The sequence below is a fragment of the Brassica napus genome, chromosome A10 (genome assembly GCF_020379485.1).
Source record: "Brassica napus cultivar Da-Ae chromosome A10, Da-Ae, whole genome shotgun sequence".
NCBI classification, from domain to species: Eukaryota; Viridiplantae; Streptophyta; class Magnoliopsida; order Brassicales; family Brassicaceae; genus Brassica; species Brassica napus.
Genome location: NC_063443.1, coordinates 12,357,042 through 12,377,795, shown reverse-complemented (window position 1 = coordinate 12,377,795; position 20,754 = coordinate 12,357,042). Strand labels below are relative to the sequence as shown.

Below are 20,754 nucleotides of genomic sequence, written 5' to 3'. Positions count from 1 at the left end.
AACAATTTTTGTTCCGAAGATTTGATGTGAACAATCTTTATCTGTCACCCAATCAATCAAAAACTGTATGGCTGGAACAAGGTGACAGGCAAAATACAACTAAATCATCATCAGTCATACTCTTGTAAGTTTGTAACAGGAACCTAGCTTGTGAAAAGCCCTTTTCTCTGCATACGATTAGAAGGTAAAACTCGTATTCGTTCCTCTCAGCCTTGTACTCGAGGGTATCAAGATTAAACAACAATCTCATAGTCTAAACAACAGATTTGCAGATCTAAAAAGCCATTCTAATAAAACAAATCAACAACATACGGCCACGAAGAGGCTAAGTAGCAAAGCCTCTGGCTTCTCCTCTTCATGCACCCACTTGCGGTTTGAGAAGATACCAGCCACGTCCCTTAGTTTGTCTCCATGTCTCCTGCGTGGTACTTATCAAGATCCGCATCAAGATCTTCAGCAGATACCTTCTCTGTAGGACCCTTGCCGGAACGCCTGCCACGACCACGGCCTCCTTGACCACCACCACCACCACGACGTTGTGGACCACCTCTCCCTTGTCCTCCTCTGCAAAACCCAGCAATAAACACACCTTCAATACACTTCACAATATCGACGAAGCCTTTGCAATATAAAAATACATAATGACCAGTGTATAAAACTCACCGCCTTGGAGCACCATTGAAGTTTCCATTCCCGTGTCTACCAGACGGAGCAGAAGCAGACTGAAGATTGTTGTTGCCCACGATCTCAATCTTCATGGGCTTTCCATCGAGCTGAACGTCGTTGTACTTCTTCACAGCAGCGATTGCATCACCACGCCGAGAGTATACAACTTCAGCAGTTCCCTAACAGTATAAGCACATAACAAGCTTTAGTCTTTAAGTACTCAAAAATAAAGGATCGTCAACAAAGATAAGTGTCTACCTTTGATCTTCCACTCCTGTCAAAGTGAACAGTGTAGCGTTTAAGCTCTCCTACTTCAGCAAACAGTTCCTGCATACAAAACCAATCAACTTAAAATCTGATCCACAAACATGATTCCTTCCACAAACCCTAATTGCAAAAGGAACGAGTTTTAATACCTTGATGTCATCGTTCATGACGCCGTAATCCAAATTGGAGATGTAGAGCTTCGTCCCGGTTTCGATTCCGGCGGAAGAACGGGAAGGGAAAGCTTGTGAGCCATCGGAGTACATGTCGTGTTCCCAGGTGGACTCCGGCGCCTATACAATCAAATCAATCCGTTTGTTCTTTTGAGAGATTCACCAAAATCGATTTTGCTTTATTTAAAGAAGAATATGCTTTCCCCGGGCAGATCTGAGAAGAAAGAAGAACAACAAGAAGAGAAGAACGGATTTGGACCTTGGCCGATTGGTATGGAGCAGATCGGTTTGATTTCCGATTAGGGTTGTTGCGGCGGATTGGGCCGGATCCGGATCCAGATCCACGGGCGGGACCAGATCCGCGGGACTTGCGGTTCTTGGCGATCATGTCGTCGAGAGACATATCTAATCCAGTCGACATCTTGAATGTTTTTCCGATTTTCTCTCTTTGGACGGCGGAGGAAGAGAGAGAGATATTAATAGAGAGAGAGGAAGAAGAGGAAAACTCGCGCCGACACGAAGAAACTAGTTATATGATTCTCTATTATTTAGGGTTAAACTAGTCATTGAGGTTTCGTGGTGTAGTTGGTTATCACGTCAGTCTAACACACTGAAGGTCTCCGGTTCGAACCCGGGCGAAGCCATATTTTATAAACAAGGATTCTGTTTTAATTTGAACTAAACATTATTTACTACCGGTCTAATATTCTTTATTTTTCTTTTTGTTTTGTTCAACAACACAGTTCTTGATTTCTCTTAAAAACAAACTTTTTCCGTTACAGCAAGAAATTCAATTATTCATTCTTGTCCAATATTATTAGTATGAGTATAGTACTGAATAGTACATTTGATCTGCGTTCTCTAGTTTCACATCATTAGTTTTATGATATTTACAGGCCATCAAACTTATTATAAATAACACTCTGTTTTCACAAAAATACTCGTTCAAAGATAGACATAGCAACTATTTGAACATTCAAAATGTTACTCCAGATACTAGATAGTGGTACTAAGCTAATTACATTGCTACAGACACAAGAAACTTCAGACATTCATTAGGCTTTCCTGCAAACTCCCAAAAAAAAAAGCTTCCTTCTGGCTGCTACTTACTGACAGTCCCGGCTTTGGACTATGGCAAGTGGGGCAATGGCCCTGGGCCCAAGGGTCCAACAAAAAATTTAATGTAATTTGACTAATAGTAAAAGGTCCATTTTAGTTTGTTAAAGGACCACATAGTTTAATAAATCTATAATAAAAGGTTCATAATCAGCTAAACCTAATTAACCTACAAAAACACAAAACAAGAAAAATTTCTTTACGTTTCCTATTTTCTAATCTTACCGTTGATGGTAAAAGAGAAGCTCTCGAATCCAGCAAAAGTGAACAACACCAATCAAACCAAAATATATATTCTATTCATTGATCAGTTAGTGTGATCCCATTTCAAAGTAGAGGTTTGTTTAATTGATTACATCTATATATTTTACTCTCTTATAGTTTATTGTTTCATGTCATAAAAATGAGTGGGCACGATACTCGTCAAAGAATTGATCACGATCAAGGCAATGGAATGAAGAAATGTTTTATAGAAAGAATCCATATTTCAAATTTTGCCCAAAGCTATAAAATAGTTTAAGACGGTCCTGCTTACTGAGATCTTTACAAACACAACTCTCACTCCCAACACAGACGAAGTTAGTTTGATTTTCGAACACAACAATCAGTTTGCTCTTGGAAACGGGCATTGAGCTTTGTGATGTTTAAGACTCCCACAAGCTTGACAAAACATCTTCAAGTTCTCATAAACAAACCTAACTTCAACAGGCTCATCATCACTCTCAAATTCCACACGCCTCACAACAACAGGCCCGTGGTTCTCTATCTCCGAGACATCTCCTCAAACATCATGGTCTCTGTAATCCCCAGGGATCCCAATGGCTAGCGTCATGCTTCTCACCGCGCCCGTTAATCGCCAAGCCTTGGGGAGCACGAGCCTAATCTGACGCGATTTCTGGATCTTGGGGTTGAGCAGCTTGATTACGTTGGGTTCCATTGCGAGGTTCTCCGTAGAGAGTGAGAGAGCGAGAGATACGAACGAGGGATGTCGAGAGACTTAGCATGTTGCGATTCACCGTTTAGTGCAAGTTACATAGGGGCCTCAATACATTAACGGGTTTAGTCTTGAGCGGACACCATCCAAAATGTATGCAAACAAATAAAATTAAGACACACCATTCACACTATACTCGCTGCAAACTCCAAATTGATTCTATAGTAGCATATACACGATATAACTCATTGCAGAGACCAAACATGAGCATCAACACAGAACACACAAATACTTCCTACAGAGCTAATAGCAAACAACGGTTTTGAATTTGACACAAATTGGATTTCAGAATCAATAACCATTACATACCTCCAAACATGTTAAATCAACAACTACGATAGAGACAACTGAGATAACTTATACTCCTCATAGTTCATAATAACGTATGACCATAACTGCTAGGACCCAATTCTATTAGAGAAAATACAAATCGCAACGCATAGGATTAAAGACACAAAAGAGATGACAATGATTCCAAACACATCAATACCGATACTTTACAAAACGTGAAAACTGGGAAACCAAACATGGACCATTATCTAATTCAGACATTCGAAACAAAGAGAAAAACCCTAACTCATAGCTCAAGAGCTCGTGAACTTCGTAACCGCCTTGGTTCCCTCCGAGACAGCGTGCTTCGCCAACTCTCCAGGCAGCACAAGCCTCACCGCGGTCTGAATCTCCCTAGAAGTGATGGTAGGCTTCTTGTTGTACCTCGCAAGCTTGGAGGACTCGCCAGCGAGCTTCTCGAAGATGTCGTTGATGAAGCTGTTCATGATCCCCATCGCTTTGCTCGAGATTCCGATGTCGGGGTGAACCTGCTTCAGCACCTTGAAGATGTAGATCTTGTACGTCTCGACGCTCTTCTTCTTCATCTTCTTCTTCTTGTCTCCGCCCGCGCCGGCTTCCTTGGGGAGCTTCTTCCCGGCCTTTGGTTTCTTCTCCGCCGGAGCCTTCTCGGCTTTCGATTTCTCTTCAACCGGCTTCTCGGAGGCTGGTTTCTTCTCTGCGGGCTTCTTCTCTGCCTTGGGCGCCATTGATTCTTTCTAGAGGTGAAAAGCACAAATTTGAGATTTGAGATTCGAGATTAGGTTTGCAAGATGCTTTGTATTGCGTGATATCTACAAAGGCTTGAGAGATTGCTTTTATACACATCGAAAGGATTGATATTATTGGATAAAATACTTTGACGCGGATCGATGTCTGCGCCGTTGGATCTTCTTTATATCGACGGTCTGAAATTGAAGCGTATAAAAATAACGAAAGCTCTCACTCGTGGGACCGTTGACGTGTCGAGTTTGGCGCTCGGGAAATTTTCCTTTCCCGCTCTGGGCCACCTTTTAACAACGGCCCATCTATTTATAATAAATCCAGCCTAAGGCCCATTCTGAATTGGTGAGACTGAGACTTGAACCCGACCCGACCTGACCCGCCCGGTTCCCAGATATCTCGGTTTGTTGAATCACAACACACAGCAAATGCTACATTCTCCGGTGAACCACCTCTTTGATGAAGCTCCCACGCACGATTCCATCACTCTCAACCTCTCATTTTCTCCATACCTTCAGAAACGCAAGCTCAGCGATCGACTCCGCTGAAAAAGATTCGCAATTCATCGATGCCGTCAAAAGAATCGTGCGCGGGAAACGGAGCTGGGAGATCGCACTGAGCAGAGACCTCGTCTCGAGGAGACTGAAACCCACCCACGTCGAAGAGATCCTGATCGGAACCCTAGACGAACCCAAACTGTCTCTGAGGTTTTTCAATTTCCTCGGCCTGCACAGAGGATTCGACCACTCGACGGCGTCGTTCTGCATCTTGATCCATGCCTTGGTCAAAGCTAATCTCTTTTGGCCAGCGTCGTCTCTCCTGCAGACGCTTCTCCTCCGTGGGCTTAACCCAAGTGAGGCTTTTCACGCGCTTTTCAGCTGTTACGAGAAATGTAAGCTTAGTTCGAGTTCAAGCTCGAGTTTTGATTTGTTGATTCAGCATTATGTAAGAAGTAGGAGGGCGTTAGATGGTGTTTTGGTGTTTAGGATGATGACGAAAGCTTGTTTAGTGCCTGAAGTGAGAACCTTGAGTGCGTTGTTACATGGTTTAGTTCATTGTAGGCATTACGGTTTGGCGATGGAGGTGTTTGAGGATATGATCAATGCGGGTGTTCGTCCTGATGTGTATATATACTCAGGAGTGGTGCATAGCTTGTGTGAGTTGAAAGATCTCTCTCGAGCTAGGGAAATGATTGTTCGTATGGAGGAGAGTGGGTGTGATTTGAGTGTAGTTCCGTATAATGTGTTGATTAATGGGCTTTGTAAGAAGCAGAAGGTCTGGGAGGCTGTTGAGGTAAAGAAGAGTTTATTTAGAATGAATCTGAAGCCAGACGTTGTGACATATTGTACTTTAGTACACGGGTTATGTAAAGTGCAAGAGTTTGAGGTTGGGTTGGAGATGATGGATGAGATGTTACGTTCGAGCTTCAGTCCCAGCGAATCTGCAGTTTCAAGTTTGGTAAAAGGGTTAAGGAAGAGGGGGATGATTGAAGAGGCGCTTAACTTGGTTAAAAGAATAGCAGAGAGTGACTTGCCGCCTAATCTATTTGTGTATAATGCGTTGCTTGACTTATTGTGCAAATGTAGAAAGTTTGAGGAAGCTGAGTTGGTATTTGATAGGATGGGGAAGATTGGGTTGTGTCCAAACGGTGTGACCTATTCAGTTTTGATAGATATGTTTTCCAGAAGAGGGAAACTTGACACTGCCTTTAGTTTCCTGGGGAGAATGATTGATTCCGGTTTGAAACCAACTGTGTATCCATTCAATTCTCTGATCAACGGGCACTGCAAGTTCGGTGACATTAGTGCAGCTGAGAATTTCATGGCGGAGATGATTCATAAAAAGTTGGAGCCGACGGTGGTAACGTACACATCACTGATGGGTGGATATTGCAGCAAAGGGAAAACACATAGTGCTCTTAGGCTCTATCATGAGATGACAGGGAAAGGTATCGTGCCGAGTTTATATACATTCACCACGCTCATATCAGGTCTTTTCCGCCGCGGGTTGGTCCGTGAGGCTGTAAAGCTATTCAACGAGATGGAGGGATGGAACATTAAACCGAACAGAGTGACTTATAACGTCATGATCGAAGGTTATTGCGAGGAAGGAGACATGGGTAAAGCCTTTGTAATGCAGAGTGAGATGATGGAGAAAGGTATTGCACCGGATACGTATACCTATAGATCGTTGATTCACGGACTGTGTTCAACGGGTCGAGCATCTGAAGCCAAAGAGTTCGTGGATGGGCTCCACAAGGAGAACCATGAACTCAACGAGATATGCTATACCACGCTCTTACATGGGTTTTGCAGAGAAGGGAGATTAGAGGAGGCGTTAAGCGTTTGTCAGGAGATGGTACGAAGAGGTGTGGATTTAGACCTTGTGTGCTATGGTGTTCTTATAGATGGGAGTTTAAAGCACAAAGATCGGAAGATGTTTCTTGGACTTTTGAAGGAGATGCATGGTAAAGGACTCAAGCCTGATGATGTGATGTATACAAGTATGATTGATGCGAAGAGCAAAACGGGAGATTTCGAGGAAGCGTTTGGGATATGGGATTTGATGATAAACGAAGGATGTGTGCCTAATGAAGTCACTTACACTGCTGTTATCAATGGATTATGCAAAGCGGGGTTTGTGAACGAAGCTGAGATTCTACGTTCGAAAATGCTGATTCCTAACCAAGTAACTTACGGTTGTTTTCTCGACATTCTCACCAAAGGAGAAGGAGATATGAAGAAAGCTGTGGAGCTCCATGATGCGATATTGAAAGGGCTTTTAGCTAGCACCGCTACGTACAATATGTTGATCCGTGGGTTTTGTAGACAAGGGAGAATGGATGAAGCTTATGAGCTTCTAATGAAGATGACAGGGGATGGTGTTTCTCCTGATTGTATAACCTACACAACTATGATCTATGAGTTTTGTAGGAAGAGCGATGTGAAGAAAGCGATTGAGTTGTGGAACTCGATGATGGAAAGAGGGGTGAGGCCGGATAGAGTAGCGTATAACACCATGATACACGGTTGTTGTGTGTTGGGAGAGATGGAGAAAGCGATTGAATTGAGGAGTGAGATGTTGAGACAAGGCTTGAAGCCTAACTCCAAAACCTCAGGAACAAGTATTTTGAATGATTCTAGTTCGAAATCATGACCCCTTTTTGTAACTTTAGTTCATACATTGAAACATTCATTGACATCTCAATCAGTTGAAATAGAAAATAATATGTGTTCCTTTTGCATTTCTCATCCACCCTGTAATAAAGGACGCTCAAAGGAATCATCTTTACACAAAGGATACAGCAACAGCACAGACACTGGGATAATTTCAATAGAGATGAAACACTGTTTGGTAACAAAGACAAAGAAGACAGACCAGATGGATAGATGAAGGGTGTTAGGTTTTTATGACAGTCGCAATAAAACTGTAAGAGAAAAGAAATGAAGATTGTTGAAAGAGAAAGAGAGTTTCTAGTCTCTTTTAGTTGACGCGGCTTTTGAAGACATCAAGATTCATCTCAGTTGGATCGGTTGCTTGAAGCTCTGTGGTGACTGTTGAAAGATTGCTTGAAATGAGCAATAGTGGACAACTGCCAGTGGTTGGATCTATTTTCAACTAACCATAAGTGACAACTATATGCTTAATGTTTTTAAAATATGTTCTGGACCATACTCGATTGAGCAAGCCATTTCATTCTTTGGATTAACATTCGAACTTGAAATTGCTGTATTGATCAAATACCATATAATAAGTTTACGCATAAAATGTATCCCAGTTTATAAAATGTCACTAGTGTCATGTGCCAAATGAAAGTTTAACAAATCTGGAGATCCATAAGATACGTTAATAAATTGATTAATAAGAGGATCGGTCTATTAATAAATCGATTATTCTATATCCTAACTTATTTTGTCATGTTGTCACCTATTGTTTAAATCCGAAGATACATAGATTTGCAAAGACGAAGATACGACACAATGTGCCAATAAGATTCATCTTTTGGTAAAGTGTTTGGGGGTTTCTTACACAAATGGTAAAAGAGCACAAGCCAAATCTCTTAAGTTTTAAGCAAAACACTGCAAGGACCAAAAAAAAAATATATAAAAGACATAGGGAAGACAGAGACCAATGAAATGAAGCTGTTTTGGTTTTGGTGGTGCCTTCACAGCAAACTTAAAGAACAAGCATATATCAATTCAGTAATAGTAGGAGAAAGTTGGATTCAACCAAATCTTTTCTGGAGGATGTATTCCTCAGTTGGCTCGGCTTTTGAAAACATCAAGATCCATCTCAGTTGGATCGGTAGCTTGAAGCTCTACTTGAATTCCGTCAAGCTCTCTCTTGAACCTGTCCTTAGAGCTCGCGTAGATCATCTTGCTTCTCACTCTTGCTGTGTCCGGAGACCTTGTGCCAAAAACAACAACAACATGAGGGTTTCAAACAAGGCGAAGCAAGACGGAACTGTTTTTTTTCAGAACACTTACCATGCGACGAAGAAGATCTTGCTCTTCTGGCAACTCTCAGCAGTGACGAAATCGAAATCGAAAACGGCGTAACGGCATTCATCAGCAGGAAGAGAAGCTGCAAAGTCATCATGGGATTGACCAGGCTCGCCGAGCTTCTCAACAACCACTTGTTTCTGCTGCTCCTCGATCTTGTAAACGATGAAACGGAAAGTCCTTTTAGCCTTGAGTTCGAGAAACTTGAGCTTGCAGTCATCATGGACTGCCATACCTGACGCCGCATTAGCCTGTTTGTTTCAGACAAAACAAAAAAGAACAATAATAATAAGACCACAAAACGTTTTGAAACACCCACTCAATCTAGATCAATGGCAGATACTAAACGTCTCTAGTGACACATGTAAGTTAACCATGAACAGATCTTTGTTACTGTCGATTCCTATCCTAGATCAGTCCCTCTCAGGACTATACAACTCATGAATCTCAGAGATCTAAACCAAGCAACGAGTATATCTCCAGATCTAATCGAATAAAACTTTGAGCGAGAGAAATCAGAGATAGATAAATAAATATAAACGATGAAGAAAACAAAGGGAGCTCTCACCATGGCTGAATCAAACTAGTTTCAGAGACGAAGAAGAAGAAGCTGGAGGAGATGATGGGAGTAGTCTTTCTTCGGTGTGCGTCTTTTCTCTTCCTTTTCCTTCAGATTTATGCGGAAGCCTATTAGTCCGAATGATTATTTTTTTATTTTTATTTTATTTTAATACATAGGCATGATTAAAAACCACAATCTATTTCAAAATCCATTAATTATATTGACTAATTGTTTACTAGTAATATTATTATGAAATGAAGGTGACACTTTCTTTTGTCATTTGTGTTCAGAAAATTACGATATCATTCTACTGTGTTTTTTAGTTTATTACAACCACTTTTTACCCAATATTGTAGTATGTTTTATTTCAAAGTTCTCCTGTTATTCTACAGTGCTGCATTTCAAGAACTAAACTATATGGAAAATTACGATATGATTATTACTAATAATAATATCATAGACTACTTAATTATGTGAATCACACCGATTAAGTACAGCTCATAAGTTTTTTTTATCTCATTGTCGATAGAACAAAAAAAAAAGAGAGAGGACTAGTTTCCTATCCTTTAAAGGAAAGAATAAAATGAAAGGTCGAAAATGCATATGTGGCTCTCTTTGGGCATCTCAGGTGTGGGTGGCTCCACTTTCGGCTCAGTGATCATGATAACCTGTGATGGAAGCCAGCTGAGCGGAGCTGTAATATTCCTTTCAGTGACAGCCAGCCACACACATGTGTAATGATGCTTACACGCGCTACTTACATCATCTTTGGGTTGATTTACTTGGAACCAAAATATATATGATTTTATATCCATTAAAATAGTTGATGTGTTAATAGTAACTTGATTAACATCACTTAAAATAAAAATGATACAAATCAATAATAGTTTATCCCCTATATATTATTTGAGAAACATTGCAACATTTTTTTTGTAGTCACATGTCATCAGTGGAATGATTCTTTGAATCCTTAGAGAAATATGTTGGTTCATCTAAATATATAATAAGATTTTTATTAAACCATAATAAATACATTATTAATGTGCTTCATTATTTCCTTAAATAAGATTACAGAATTACCTAATGTGGCTAAAGTATATATATGACAATTAATGATTTTGAATAATAAAGATTTGATAAAAATAAGTGTGTATTATAATTATATTTGTTTAATTTTAAACTATTAAAAGAAATTAAACAATTATAGTAACCATATAATAAAAATTAAAAAAATTATTTATATATTATCTTTTAAATTTTTAGAAACGAGTATAAATTACTAAAATTGTTAAAAATTTCATATTCAAATTTTGTGATCTATGATTTAAATTTTTTGTTATGACATGATACAAATAATTAAAAAATAATATAAGTTGAAAGTCTCATTTAATAAGTATCAAAAATAAAAGATATATAAATATATGTATCATTTTAAATTAAACTATATGCCATATAAAAATACATAAATATCTTAATTTTGAAATTTATTTTGAACATTTTTTTGATAAAAAATTTGAAAAAATATTGATAACTTAATTTTTTTAAATATTATAAATTACTTAAACCATTAATCACACAATGGAAATTTTGTTATCACTAATTTAGACTTTTTACTATAACAGATACAAATACAAATGATAAAAATATGAACAAAAAGCATCATCTAATAAATATTAATATTAAAATATACCATATATATGTTACTATCATTTAAATTTAATTATATATCATATCAAATAGAAAAAAATATTTTTTCAATTTATAAAATTTATTTATATGTTCGCACCAATTTAAATATATAAGTAGTAGATAATGACTTCTTAATTATTCAATATAAATTTATTATTTCATAATATGTTATAAACCTATAATATATAATTTCATCTCGCGTAAGGCGCGGATCTTAACCTAGTATCATTTTAAAATAACCGACGCAAATACAAGAATTTGCATGAATTACACAACTGAAATATTTGCTCAATTTAACTAGCATCATTTTAACTAAGATATATCAAAGTAATATAAATAATAGATGACTAATATTTTCTCAATTATAAAAAATAACACAAATAATTTTTTTTAATTCTTTAGTGTGTCAATTAAAAAATGAAAATATTAACATAAGGTTAATGCAAATGAAATGGAGCAAAAAGATTTAAAAAAAAATGTATATCACAAACACGTCCCTTCCTCTCTACCTTGGTGTAAGTCCCTATTCTTGATCTCATTTAAACCAAATGCAATTAGAGAGATAATTGATGGACCTGTCTAAAACCGATCATTCTTTATATATACTGCAAAAAGAGAATGGCTTCAGTCCCCACAGCTTCATCAAAAACACATAACCTTAATTTTCTTTGCGGTTGGTGAGGTCTGCCAGAACCACATTACCACAACCGTCAGATAATCTGATGAGTTAAGCCTCGATGCTTCTTTCCCAAGTTCCATTGCACATTGTAAGGGTCACCACCATGCATGCCTCCTCAGTACTTGCCTTACGTTGTTTGACTGTCCTCAAAGTATGCTGCTAGATCCTTTATCCGCCTACGTTCTGGTTCATATGTTGATTTGTGATGGAAGCACATGTCAACAAACACTCCTCCCTGACATAACACTGCACTACAAGTGTGTAGAAATAATAAGGTGTTGAGCTGGTTTGGCCGTTAGAGTCAAGAGCGAGTCTGTAAAAGGAAGTCTTCTTCTTCATTGTGAACCTGGCTTGGATTTGGTTTGTAAAAGGATCTCAAGAGTTTGCTCTTGGGTTTGGGCTCAATCACGGTGATTGTAATCGTTCTACGTTCATCAATAATATCATACCTTGGCTCTATCATTCTTCTTCGTGTAAAGTGATGCCTCCAGTCCACCATGACCATCAAACTCCATATAAAACTCTTGATAATGAGAAGTTGAAAGATCAAATCTGAGCTGATAAGTCGTATATGAAGATGTGTTCATCCTCCATGGTTTCTCGGCCCAACAAAACTCTTTAAATGTCTAGTTGGGAAAAACTTACCGATGGGCTCTCAGATGGTAGTAGTTCCAAAACTCATGCCCTGATAATATAAAAAGGGTTTTTAGTAATTAAACCCCTCAACTAAAGATGAATCGTAAAAAAAACCCTCAACTAAAAATCCAGTGAAATAAACCCTCAACTTTAGTTCCGTTAACATATGTTACCCTCCGTCTAAAAAACCGTGACGGAGGGTAACAAATGTTAACGGTTTATGAGTTGAGGGTTTATTTCATTGGATTTTTAGTTGAGGGTTTTTTTTACGATTCATCTTTAGTTGAGGGGTTTTATCACTAAAAGTCATTAAATATTATTAAATTATTTATTATCATTTATACATTGTTTTAAGATTTATAAGCCTTTAAAACTAATTTATAAATTTTAATACATTAATATATTTGTATATTAATTTATACATCTTAAATTAATAATTTTTAAAACTATTTACAACTTATTATAACTTTGAAATATTAAATTATTTGATATTTGGCAATAGTGATATAAAAAAATTTGTGTGTTTATATCGTCATTGTCAAATATGAAATAATTTATAGTTTCTAAGTTATATTAAGTCTTAAGTAGTGTCGAGATAATTCATCCATGAAGTCAATCTTTCTATTTAGAGTATGACGCATTTTTTCCTATTTTCATGATTTCTGTCATCCGATTCATATTTCTCCCCCTCCAAAATAATGCATGATTATTTTTATTCTCATTGATTTCTGAATAACTACATTATATTTTTATTTTCTTGATCAATAATATATTTGAAACATAAAGTAATACAATAAATCAAGAACAATATATGAAAATAGGAAAGTATAAGCCTGATGACGAAAATAATGAAAATAAGAAAAAGTACGTCATACTCCAAATAGAAAGATTGACTTCATGGATGAATTATCCTCAACACTACTTAAGACTTAATATAACTTAGAAACTTTCAATTATTTGATATTTGAAAATGACGATATAAACACACAATTTTTTTATATCACTATTGCCAAATATCAAATAATTTAATATTTTGAAGTTATAATAAGTTGTAAATCGTGTTGAAAATTATTAATTTAAGATGTATAAATTAATTTTATAATAGATTAATATATTAAAAATATAAATTAGTTTTAAAGGCTTACAAATCAATCTAAAACAATGTATAAATGGATAATAAATAACTTAAAAACCCTTTAATGACTTTTAGTGATAAAACCCCTCAACTATTTTTGAATCGTAAAAAAAACCCTCAACTAAGTTTTCAACATTATAAACCCTCAACTTATAAACCGTTAACATATGTCACCCTCCGTAACGGTTTTTTAGACGGAGGGTAATATATGTTAACGGAACTAAAGTTGAGGGTTTATTTCACATGATTTTTAGTTGAGGGTTTTTTTTACGATTCATCTTTAGTTGAGGGGTTTAATTACTAAAAACCCATATAAAAATAGCATTGTTAATGTTACTACTCATAATATTCACTGAACAAACAACAATATTGCCCAACTAACTCAACAGAACAAATTACGATGAACAATTAAAATGACAATCAAGTCGTCCTTGTAACAATGTAACATTAAGAATTATTAACATCTTGATTAACGGTCTTAACCATATATGATATATCATACGCATTCACTTTTTCAAACAAAACCACAAGCTAAACATCTTAACTCGTATTGTCAAAAGGATTCTCAGTGGAAAGTATAAGAGAGATTCAACAATATTGTGCCACAAAAAAAAACGAAGCCAATATGAGCCCTCATGCAAAATTGATCATTACAAGTTTGTACCTCATATTTTAATTGTCGAATAAACATAAATTTCTAAGTATAGTAAATTAATCATACCTTTGGAAACTAATTAGCGGCTCTGAAATAATCAAGATACGTTAAAGCAATGAAGACTAAATAGAGCTGACACAAAAAAATAATTTTCTAAGTATAGTAAATTATTCTCTCTTTTTAGTATATGATAGATTTTGAAGTTTCATTGAACTATCCTAAAAAATCATATAAATACTTACAAATATCTAGTTTTTAGTTGCTAATTTTGTTTTGAAAAATTTTCTTAGTGCAAATTGCAAAATCTCTAGAGAAGTAGTTGTAAGCGCAAAAATTTCGAAACGAAAACAAAAGAAAAAATGGCGCCGTTTCAAAAAAAAAAAAAACATGAAGACGTTTCTGATTGGCTAATCCGCTAGTCACGAGGATCGCTATCTCATTTATTCTTTACCGTCGATAAGACTCAAATCTAACGAACACAAATCATCTTTGTTTCTTTCGTCCTTCTCACTATAAAACCACACACACGACCGCGACCAAAAAAATCACAAATCTCATACCACTCTCTACTACAACAACAACAATCTAACTTGTCGCAATGGAAACCACCGGAAAAGTGAAGAAGGCTTTCGGAGGAAGAAAAGCCGGTGGGCCCAAGACCAAATCCGTCTCGAAATCGATCAAAGCCGGTCTCCAGTTTCCGGTGGGGAGAATCACTCGTTTCCTGAAGAAGGGACGTTACGCACAGAGGCTCGGTGGTGGAGCTCCGGTTTACATGGCCGCCGTTCTCGAGTACCTCGCCGCAGAAGTAAGTTTTCTTCACTCAGATCTGATTTGCTTATAGCGGGAAAATCATATTCTGATCTATGAACTCTTTTATTCAGGTTCTGGAGCTTGCTGGTAACGCTGCGAGAGACAACAAGAAGTCGAGAATCATCCCGAGGCATCTTCTTTTGGCGATTAGGAACGATGAAGAGCTGGGGAAGCTTCTCAGTGGAGTGACGATCGCTCACGGTGGTGTCTTGCCAAACATTAACTCTGTTCTTTTGCCTAAGAAGTCTGCTAAGTCGTCCGAGGATGCTGCACCCAAGTCGCCTGGCAAATCTCCTAAGAAGGCTTAATCTTCTCGACGTTACTTGAATTCACCAGTTGTAGTTATGTGTTTGGTTACTTTGTGAGGGGACGGACTATGTAGAAAGCTTTTTTAGTTATGTAATTTGGATTTGAGTTCTCTTCAGATCCAATTTTATCTTAGTAACAATTTATAAATCATTTGCACTAAACTCACCGCAACTTTTGTTACCCAACGCAAAAAAAAAAAAAACTTACCGCAACAGAGTGAGTAAAATTTATTTCGTTTAATCACCTCACTGTTTCTCTTCCTAGCTGAGCTAATCGTTCGAAGACACTATCAAATGTTCCTTACTAGATTATCTCATCGTGTTTGTTATTTAGCATCGCCATTACGATGTATAGCATCTCGAGGTTCTTGTTCTTCAAAATTATTCGTTGGAGGTATATCTGTCGATGTTCTATTTAATCGCTTCCTGATTAATAATGTATTTAATCGTTATGTTTGTAAATGGACCCATTTGGTTGTTTTAGACAACTGTATGGCCTTAGGACAGAAAATAGTTTTAGTTACTAACCCATGATACAAAGTGCACTCTAAGTGTTCGATTATATGCGTGAGAGAAACACTGAATGTGTAAATACACACCACTGCAGGGCTTAACTACGACACAAATGAACCTGTTTTGAAGAATGAGTTTGAAAAATACGGTCAAGTTATAAATGGTATAATAAATCTGTTAGTTTTATTTGCAAAATTTACTCTATGGATAAACAAATGGCATTTACTGAGTTTTGTTTCGGTTGAATGTGAAAAGTACAGTGAGAGTAATATGCGATCACGTGAGCGGCAAGTCAAAAGGCTATGGATTTGTGCTATTTGATTCAGAAGAAGCAGCTGCAAGTGCCTTAGCTTCCATGAACAATCAGGTTTGTTACACTAAACTGAGTCAAACAGAAATCTTTTTTACTTTTTAGTATATATAGATGTGTGCTGACTTGCCTTTGTTCTGCCTTTTGGTCAGTTACTCGAAGGCAGACAGATTAGAGTTGAATATGCTCGTCCTAAAGGAGGTTTATATCAGAATCAGAATTAATTCTAGATTTCTCAACGCAACTGAAACTTTAGATATGCTGGTGAAGCACCACCATAACTCAGGGAAACTGCATTAACTCTTTCCATTTGTAACAGTGTAGAACTCAATAATCTTTTTGGTGAAGAGTCTTAAGTCGTCTATGTAACGACTGTGTGTGTCCTCTTCTAAGATTTGTTACTGTCCTCATATTCGTTGTTGGTGCTTGTTCTTCTTCCTTCTCAGCTTCTACAAATCTAAATCAACCATTAACAACCTGAAAACAGACAAATGTGAAGCTCCGACCATTTTTGAAGTGTATGCACCAATCTTGGTTATACTCTTAATACATATTATACAACGAAGTTTAACATACTACACCAATCTTGGTTAAGAGTGAGTGAAAGAGAATTGGATTAGTAAAGTACGAGGTTTTTCGAAAGGCCCAATAACATCCAATTGTGGTAGGCCCATTAAATAAAGCCTGGACTAGATCCATTAACCCCACTCTCAAAAGGTCTCAAAGGCGCACCAATAAAACCAAAAACCCTAGTTCACTTGCTGCATTTAGTTCAACTTTGTTTCTTCGTCTCTAGCAGGAGAGTTTTGTGCGGCTGCCACTTCGATTTCAAGGTTAGACCAATTCTCCGATCTGTGTTCGTGTCTGCTCGATCGCATCATGTAAATTATCTTCTAAGATTCTCTTAGTTTGGAAATTTTGAGCTCGATTGATAATTAGGATCACACATACACTTAGATGTATTGAAATGTCTTTCTTATGTCCGAAGTGATTGTGTTTGGTTGTTGTGTATTAGTTATTTTGTTTTATCGATTAAGTTTTTTATTAAGCTCTGTATTTATTGTTTTTTAATTTTGATTTCAGTGTTTGAGCTTTGAAAGATGGTGAGAATCAGTGTGCTTAACGATGCTCTGAAGAGTATGTTCAATGCGGAGAAGAGAGGCAAGAGGCAGGTCATGATCAGGCCTTCGTCTAAGGTCATCATCAAGTTTCTCATTGTCATGCAGAAACACGGTATATAGTGTGATGTTCGCTATCTAACTTATATATTCATTTTCCTTTTGTTTTGTTTGGCTCAGCTGTTAAATTTTTCTTGAAATTGCAGGTTACATTGGCGAGTTCGAGTACGTTGATGACCACAGGTCTGGTAAGATTGTCGTTGAGCTCAATGGAAGACTGAACAAATGTGGTGTCATCAGTCCCCGTTTCGATGTCGGAGTTAAGGAGATCGAAGGGTGGACCGCTCGTCTTCTTCCTTCCAGACAGGTCTGTCTTTACTCTTCCGCTCTATGTTCCTTGTCTTTTGAATTTGGTTCATATGACTAAATTAGAGCATCTAGGGATAATCCATGTTCTATATAAATTGTGAGCTTAGTTATGCTCTGTGTTTATGTATCTGACATCGTTTTTGTTGGAATCGTGCAGTTTGGCTACATTGTTCTCACAACCTCTGCCGGTATCATGGACCACGAAGAGGCCAGGAGGAAGAATGTTGGTGGAAAGGTTCTTGGATTCTTTTACTGAAAAGGCAACAACTTCATGAGAAGGCTATACTTTTGCTTCTCCTTTTGGTGAGATGAGGAATTCGATTGAGCTCAAAGTTAAGAGGGTGGTAGACGTTTCTCTGTTTTTATCTTTTAGATGATTTTGTTTGTTTTCGGTTTTTGCTCAAAAGTTACTGAAGACATACAAAGTAGACAGTAATTTTCAATGAAAAACTTGCTTCTCTTGAGCCAATTGTCTATCTATGGCATTTTATTTTCAGTTCATGAGACTTGTGTCTTTTTGTTATTTTTACTATCATCTGGCTGAGGTTTGTTGTGATTGATAAATGATTCGTGGCCATAGTAAAGCAAACTTCTCCACCATTCTCTTTTGTTCGTGAATCATGACTATTAATCCGATCTTGTCACTATAATAAACTTTAGATTGTTTTGATTAACCAACTATGTATACTTCATACATATATGTACACAACCTTCACCTTAGTTAATTAAAATGGTTTCGTTTATTATCAAGAGCTTTCACATCATCATACATAGGAATATATCAAACTCATTATTTAATGTGTCAAAATTGTAAATATTTATGTGTATATAAAAGATATGATGTCTATGAGAGAATGATCTACAAGACATGTTCATGGACATTTGGGTTGGCCTTTGGAGTTCTTCATATCGCGGTAACAAGGACACTCATCTTTGTTTCCATAAGTGCCTGAAGGAACACAATGATCATCACACTTCTCGCAACATATATTGCAATACTTGAGACACCGATCTTGTCTTCCGGCCTTTGAACATCTCGCATTGCATTTTCCATTGCATGATGCTAATTCATGTATCATTCCAAATATAAATCTAGACAGTGAGATTCAAATAAATATTTATCTAAATAATGAAATGATTTATGTATACTTACATGAATCTCCGTTTGAAAGCATAAACAAAGAAGATGAAAGTAGAAGAGAGATCATGAAGAATTGAACGATAGCCAACTTCATCTTCATTCTTGGAGAGGTTGATTCTTTTAAAAAAAAAATTGCTTCGATAAAGGTTTGCAACTTTGAGAAGAGTTTGGGAAGATGAAGAAACAAAACTGAAAGCTTGCACACAATGCAAATGAACCTGATTGTTTGGAATGAGCGAAATGAGGCTACAAAAAGGAGTTATTTATAGTGAAAAAATATCAGCGTAGGTGAAATGTTTGACTAATATTAAGCCTCAGTTCAAAAAAAATGTTTAACTAATATTTGGATACTATTCCAAGTAAATTAAATGTTGACTATGACTTATATTTGGATTGTTAACTTGGTAAATATTATTTAGATATCTAAAGTTTCCATATATTGTTGACAGTTAAGAGTATGTTTTTAATGGAAAAAGGAAGCGGAAATCTATTATATTAAAATAGAAATCACAACCTCGTTTCATGTGTGACTTTTAAGTTGAACCATCATTAAATTTTTTTATTAAATATATTTTAATAAGACTAATAATATATAAAAGATTTGAAATACTTTAATCATAATATTTTTATATTATTTCATTAAACTATAAATATATATATAAATAATAAAAATTTCTAAAAACCTGTTTAAAAAGATTTCAACAAGAATTTTAATTTTCAAAAATTATATGTCAATATTTTCACTAATTTTGTAATTAGTTTTAAAATATAATTATACATTAATATATTTAATTATCACTTATAAAATCAAAAGTAAATATTATATCATATTTTTATCTATTATATGATCACAATAAATCATATTAAAAGAAAATTATTATACTGATCTAAATATTTTAACAATATTGGTGAAGATGGTTTCGGAACCAGAGTATGGCCAGCTTTTGAAGCTTATTTGGAAGACCTCAAGATTTTGAAGGATAGTTTTCACAGCTCATAAATCATTCATATTTTGCGGACGCAAAATAAAAAGGCGGACAACCTAGCACGAAGTGCCAGGAGACAACCTTCTTTCGTTGTCCATATGGATGCGGAGCTACCCACTTGGTTTTTAGAGTCTATAAGAGTCTCTGTGTTGTTGTCAAAATAAAAAATTAACAATATCATAATTTTAAAACGTTTATGTAAATATTTTCACTAATTTCGTAATTAGCAATGAACTATTATTATGCATTAATATATATATATATACAGTTATTGTTTATAAAATTAAAAACAATTATCCTACTTTTATTCATTTTATAATCATAATCAATTATATTAAATTGATAGATTTATAAATTTTATTTTCATAAACATAAAATATTTATGTTTTTTATAACACTGATTTATTACGACATTACATTTATGAGAAATATTACATAGATGATTCAACAACCGACAATAGTACATGCTTTATGAAGATCTACGCCTAACTGCATCATCTGAGCCGTCCTATGAAGATTCATTCATGACCAGATTTACTTGCACCATGTTGAAGATCTCTTGTAAGCCTTTCGTCTGTAGTTTTTATTAATAAATCGCTCTCTTCGTGACTTGAGACCTGAATTTTCTGTAATCTGCAAGAAATTGCATAGTCTGAGATTCGAACCCAATACTTAGGTGTATAAGCCTTTAAACCTTAACCAGTAGACTACAATGTTTCCATAAAACGGCTTAACATTAATAGACAACAATACATGTATAAAAAAAACAATATATGTATAAAAATTAACATATCTTAGATTTTTGTACATACAATAATATATTATATAAGATGAATAAACATAAAAATATTACTAAAGGAAAATCCAATTTTGAAGGACGACTAAAAATTTAACATAACTTAAATACAAAATAATTTTCAAATATGTTTTTTCATGCACATATTAATTTGTTTAATTGCTAAATGAAAATACAATAAGATAAATATATAATAAGAAGTAAATAATGCATGTGACGATTTTAAATAATTGATTATTTATGACATGTAAACTATAGATTATTGTATTTGAAATAGTT

General features: G+C 35.9%; 8 protein-coding genes and 1 non-coding gene across 10 annotated transcripts; 5 read left to right on the top strand and 4 right to left on the bottom strand.

Annotated features, from left to right (window-relative positions):
• Positions 1-148: 148 nt before the first annotated feature.
• LOC106415905 (THO complex subunit 4A) lies at positions 149-1,629 on the bottom strand. Its single transcript, XM_013856716.3, has 5 exons — positions 1,363-1,629; positions 1,083-1,223; positions 925-993; positions 664-845; positions 149-564 (listed from the first exon to the last, which is right to left on the bottom strand). The coding sequence occupies exons 1-5, from the start codon at positions 1,522-1,524 to the stop codon at positions 399-401; spliced, it is 720 nt and encodes a 239-aa protein (XP_013712170.1). The 5' UTR covers positions 1,525-1,629; the 3' UTR covers positions 149-398.
• A 44-nt stretch (positions 1,630-1,673) lies between these two features.
• TRNAV-AAC lies at positions 1,674-1,747 on the top strand. Its single transcript has one exon. It is a non-coding gene; the product is annotated as a tRNA-Val (tRNA).
• Positions 1,748-3,599: 1,852 nt separating this feature from the next.
• Positions 3,600-4,348, bottom strand: LOC106415829 (histone H2B.11). The gene has a single exon (XM_013856629.3). It carries the CDS (start codon positions 4,248-4,250, stop codon positions 3,798-3,800), a length of 453 nt encoding a protein of 150 aa, XP_013712083.2. The 5' UTR covers positions 4,251-4,348; the 3' UTR covers positions 3,600-3,797.
• Positions 4,349-4,678: 330 nt separating this feature from the next.
• LOC106415830 (putative pentatricopeptide repeat-containing protein At5g59900) lies at positions 4,679-7,514 on the top strand. The gene has a single exon (XM_013856630.3). The coding sequence runs from the start codon at positions 4,723-4,725 to the stop codon at positions 7,417-7,419; it is 2,697 nt and encodes an 898-aa protein (XP_013712084.2). The 5' UTR covers positions 4,679-4,722; the 3' UTR covers positions 7,420-7,514.
• Positions 7,515-8,234: 720 nt separating this feature from the next.
• LOC106416034 (actin-depolymerizing factor 3-like) lies at positions 8,235-9,547 on the bottom strand. The gene is made up of 3 exons (XM_048743014.1): positions 9,334-9,547; positions 8,751-9,016; positions 8,235-8,670 (listed from the first exon to the last, which is right to left on the bottom strand). The coding sequence occupies exons 1-3, from the start codon at positions 9,334-9,336 to the stop codon at positions 8,520-8,522; spliced, it is 420 nt and encodes a 139-aa protein (XP_048598971.1). The 5' UTR covers positions 9,337-9,547; the 3' UTR covers positions 8,235-8,519.
• A 5,109-nt stretch (positions 9,548-14,656) lies between these two features.
• Positions 14,657-15,404, top strand: LOC106411925 (probable histone H2A.7). The gene is made up of 2 exons (XM_048743013.1): positions 14,657-14,929; positions 15,006-15,404. Exons 1-2 carry the CDS (start codon positions 14,720-14,722, stop codon positions 15,240-15,242), a joined length of 447 nt encoding a protein of 148 aa, XP_048598970.1. The 5' UTR covers positions 14,657-14,719; the 3' UTR covers positions 15,243-15,404.
• A 12-nt stretch (positions 15,405-15,416) lies between these two features.
• Positions 15,417-16,655, top strand: LOC106411926 (glycine-rich RNA-binding protein 3, mitochondrial-like). Its single transcript, XM_013852787.3, has 4 exons — positions 15,417-15,636; positions 15,850-15,918; positions 16,016-16,122; positions 16,218-16,655. The coding sequence occupies exons 1-4, from the start codon at positions 15,537-15,539 to the stop codon at positions 16,287-16,289; spliced, it is 348 nt and encodes a 115-aa protein (XP_013708241.2). The 5' UTR covers positions 15,417-15,536; the 3' UTR covers positions 16,290-16,655.
• A 123-nt stretch (positions 16,656-16,778) lies between these two features.
• Positions 16,779-18,053, top strand: LOC106411828 (40S ribosomal protein S15a). Of its 2 annotated transcripts, none has more exons than XM_013852662.3 (4): positions 16,779-16,898; positions 17,149-17,298; positions 17,390-17,550; positions 17,710-18,053. In XM_013852662.3, the coding sequence occupies exons 2-4, from the start codon at positions 17,166-17,168 to the stop codon at positions 17,806-17,808; spliced, it is 393 nt and encodes a 130-aa protein (XP_013708116.1). In that variant the 5' UTR covers positions 16,779-16,898; positions 17,149-17,165; the 3' UTR covers positions 17,809-18,053. The 2 variants fall into 2 exon arrangements, with proteins under 2 accessions (XP_013708116.1, XP_013708117.1); XM_013852663.3 differs by having other exon boundaries at positions 16,826-16,946.
• Positions 18,054-18,248: 195 nt separating this feature from the next.
• On the bottom strand, positions 18,249-18,944 carry LOC106414462 (peamaclein-like). Its single transcript, XM_013855117.3, has 2 exons — positions 18,706-18,944; positions 18,249-18,615 (listed from the first exon to the last, which is right to left on the bottom strand). The coding sequence occupies exons 1-2, from the start codon at positions 18,791-18,793 to the stop codon at positions 18,425-18,427; spliced, it is 279 nt and encodes a 92-aa protein (XP_013710571.2). The 5' UTR covers positions 18,794-18,944; the 3' UTR covers positions 18,249-18,424.
• Positions 18,945-20,754: the final 1,810 nt, after the last annotated feature.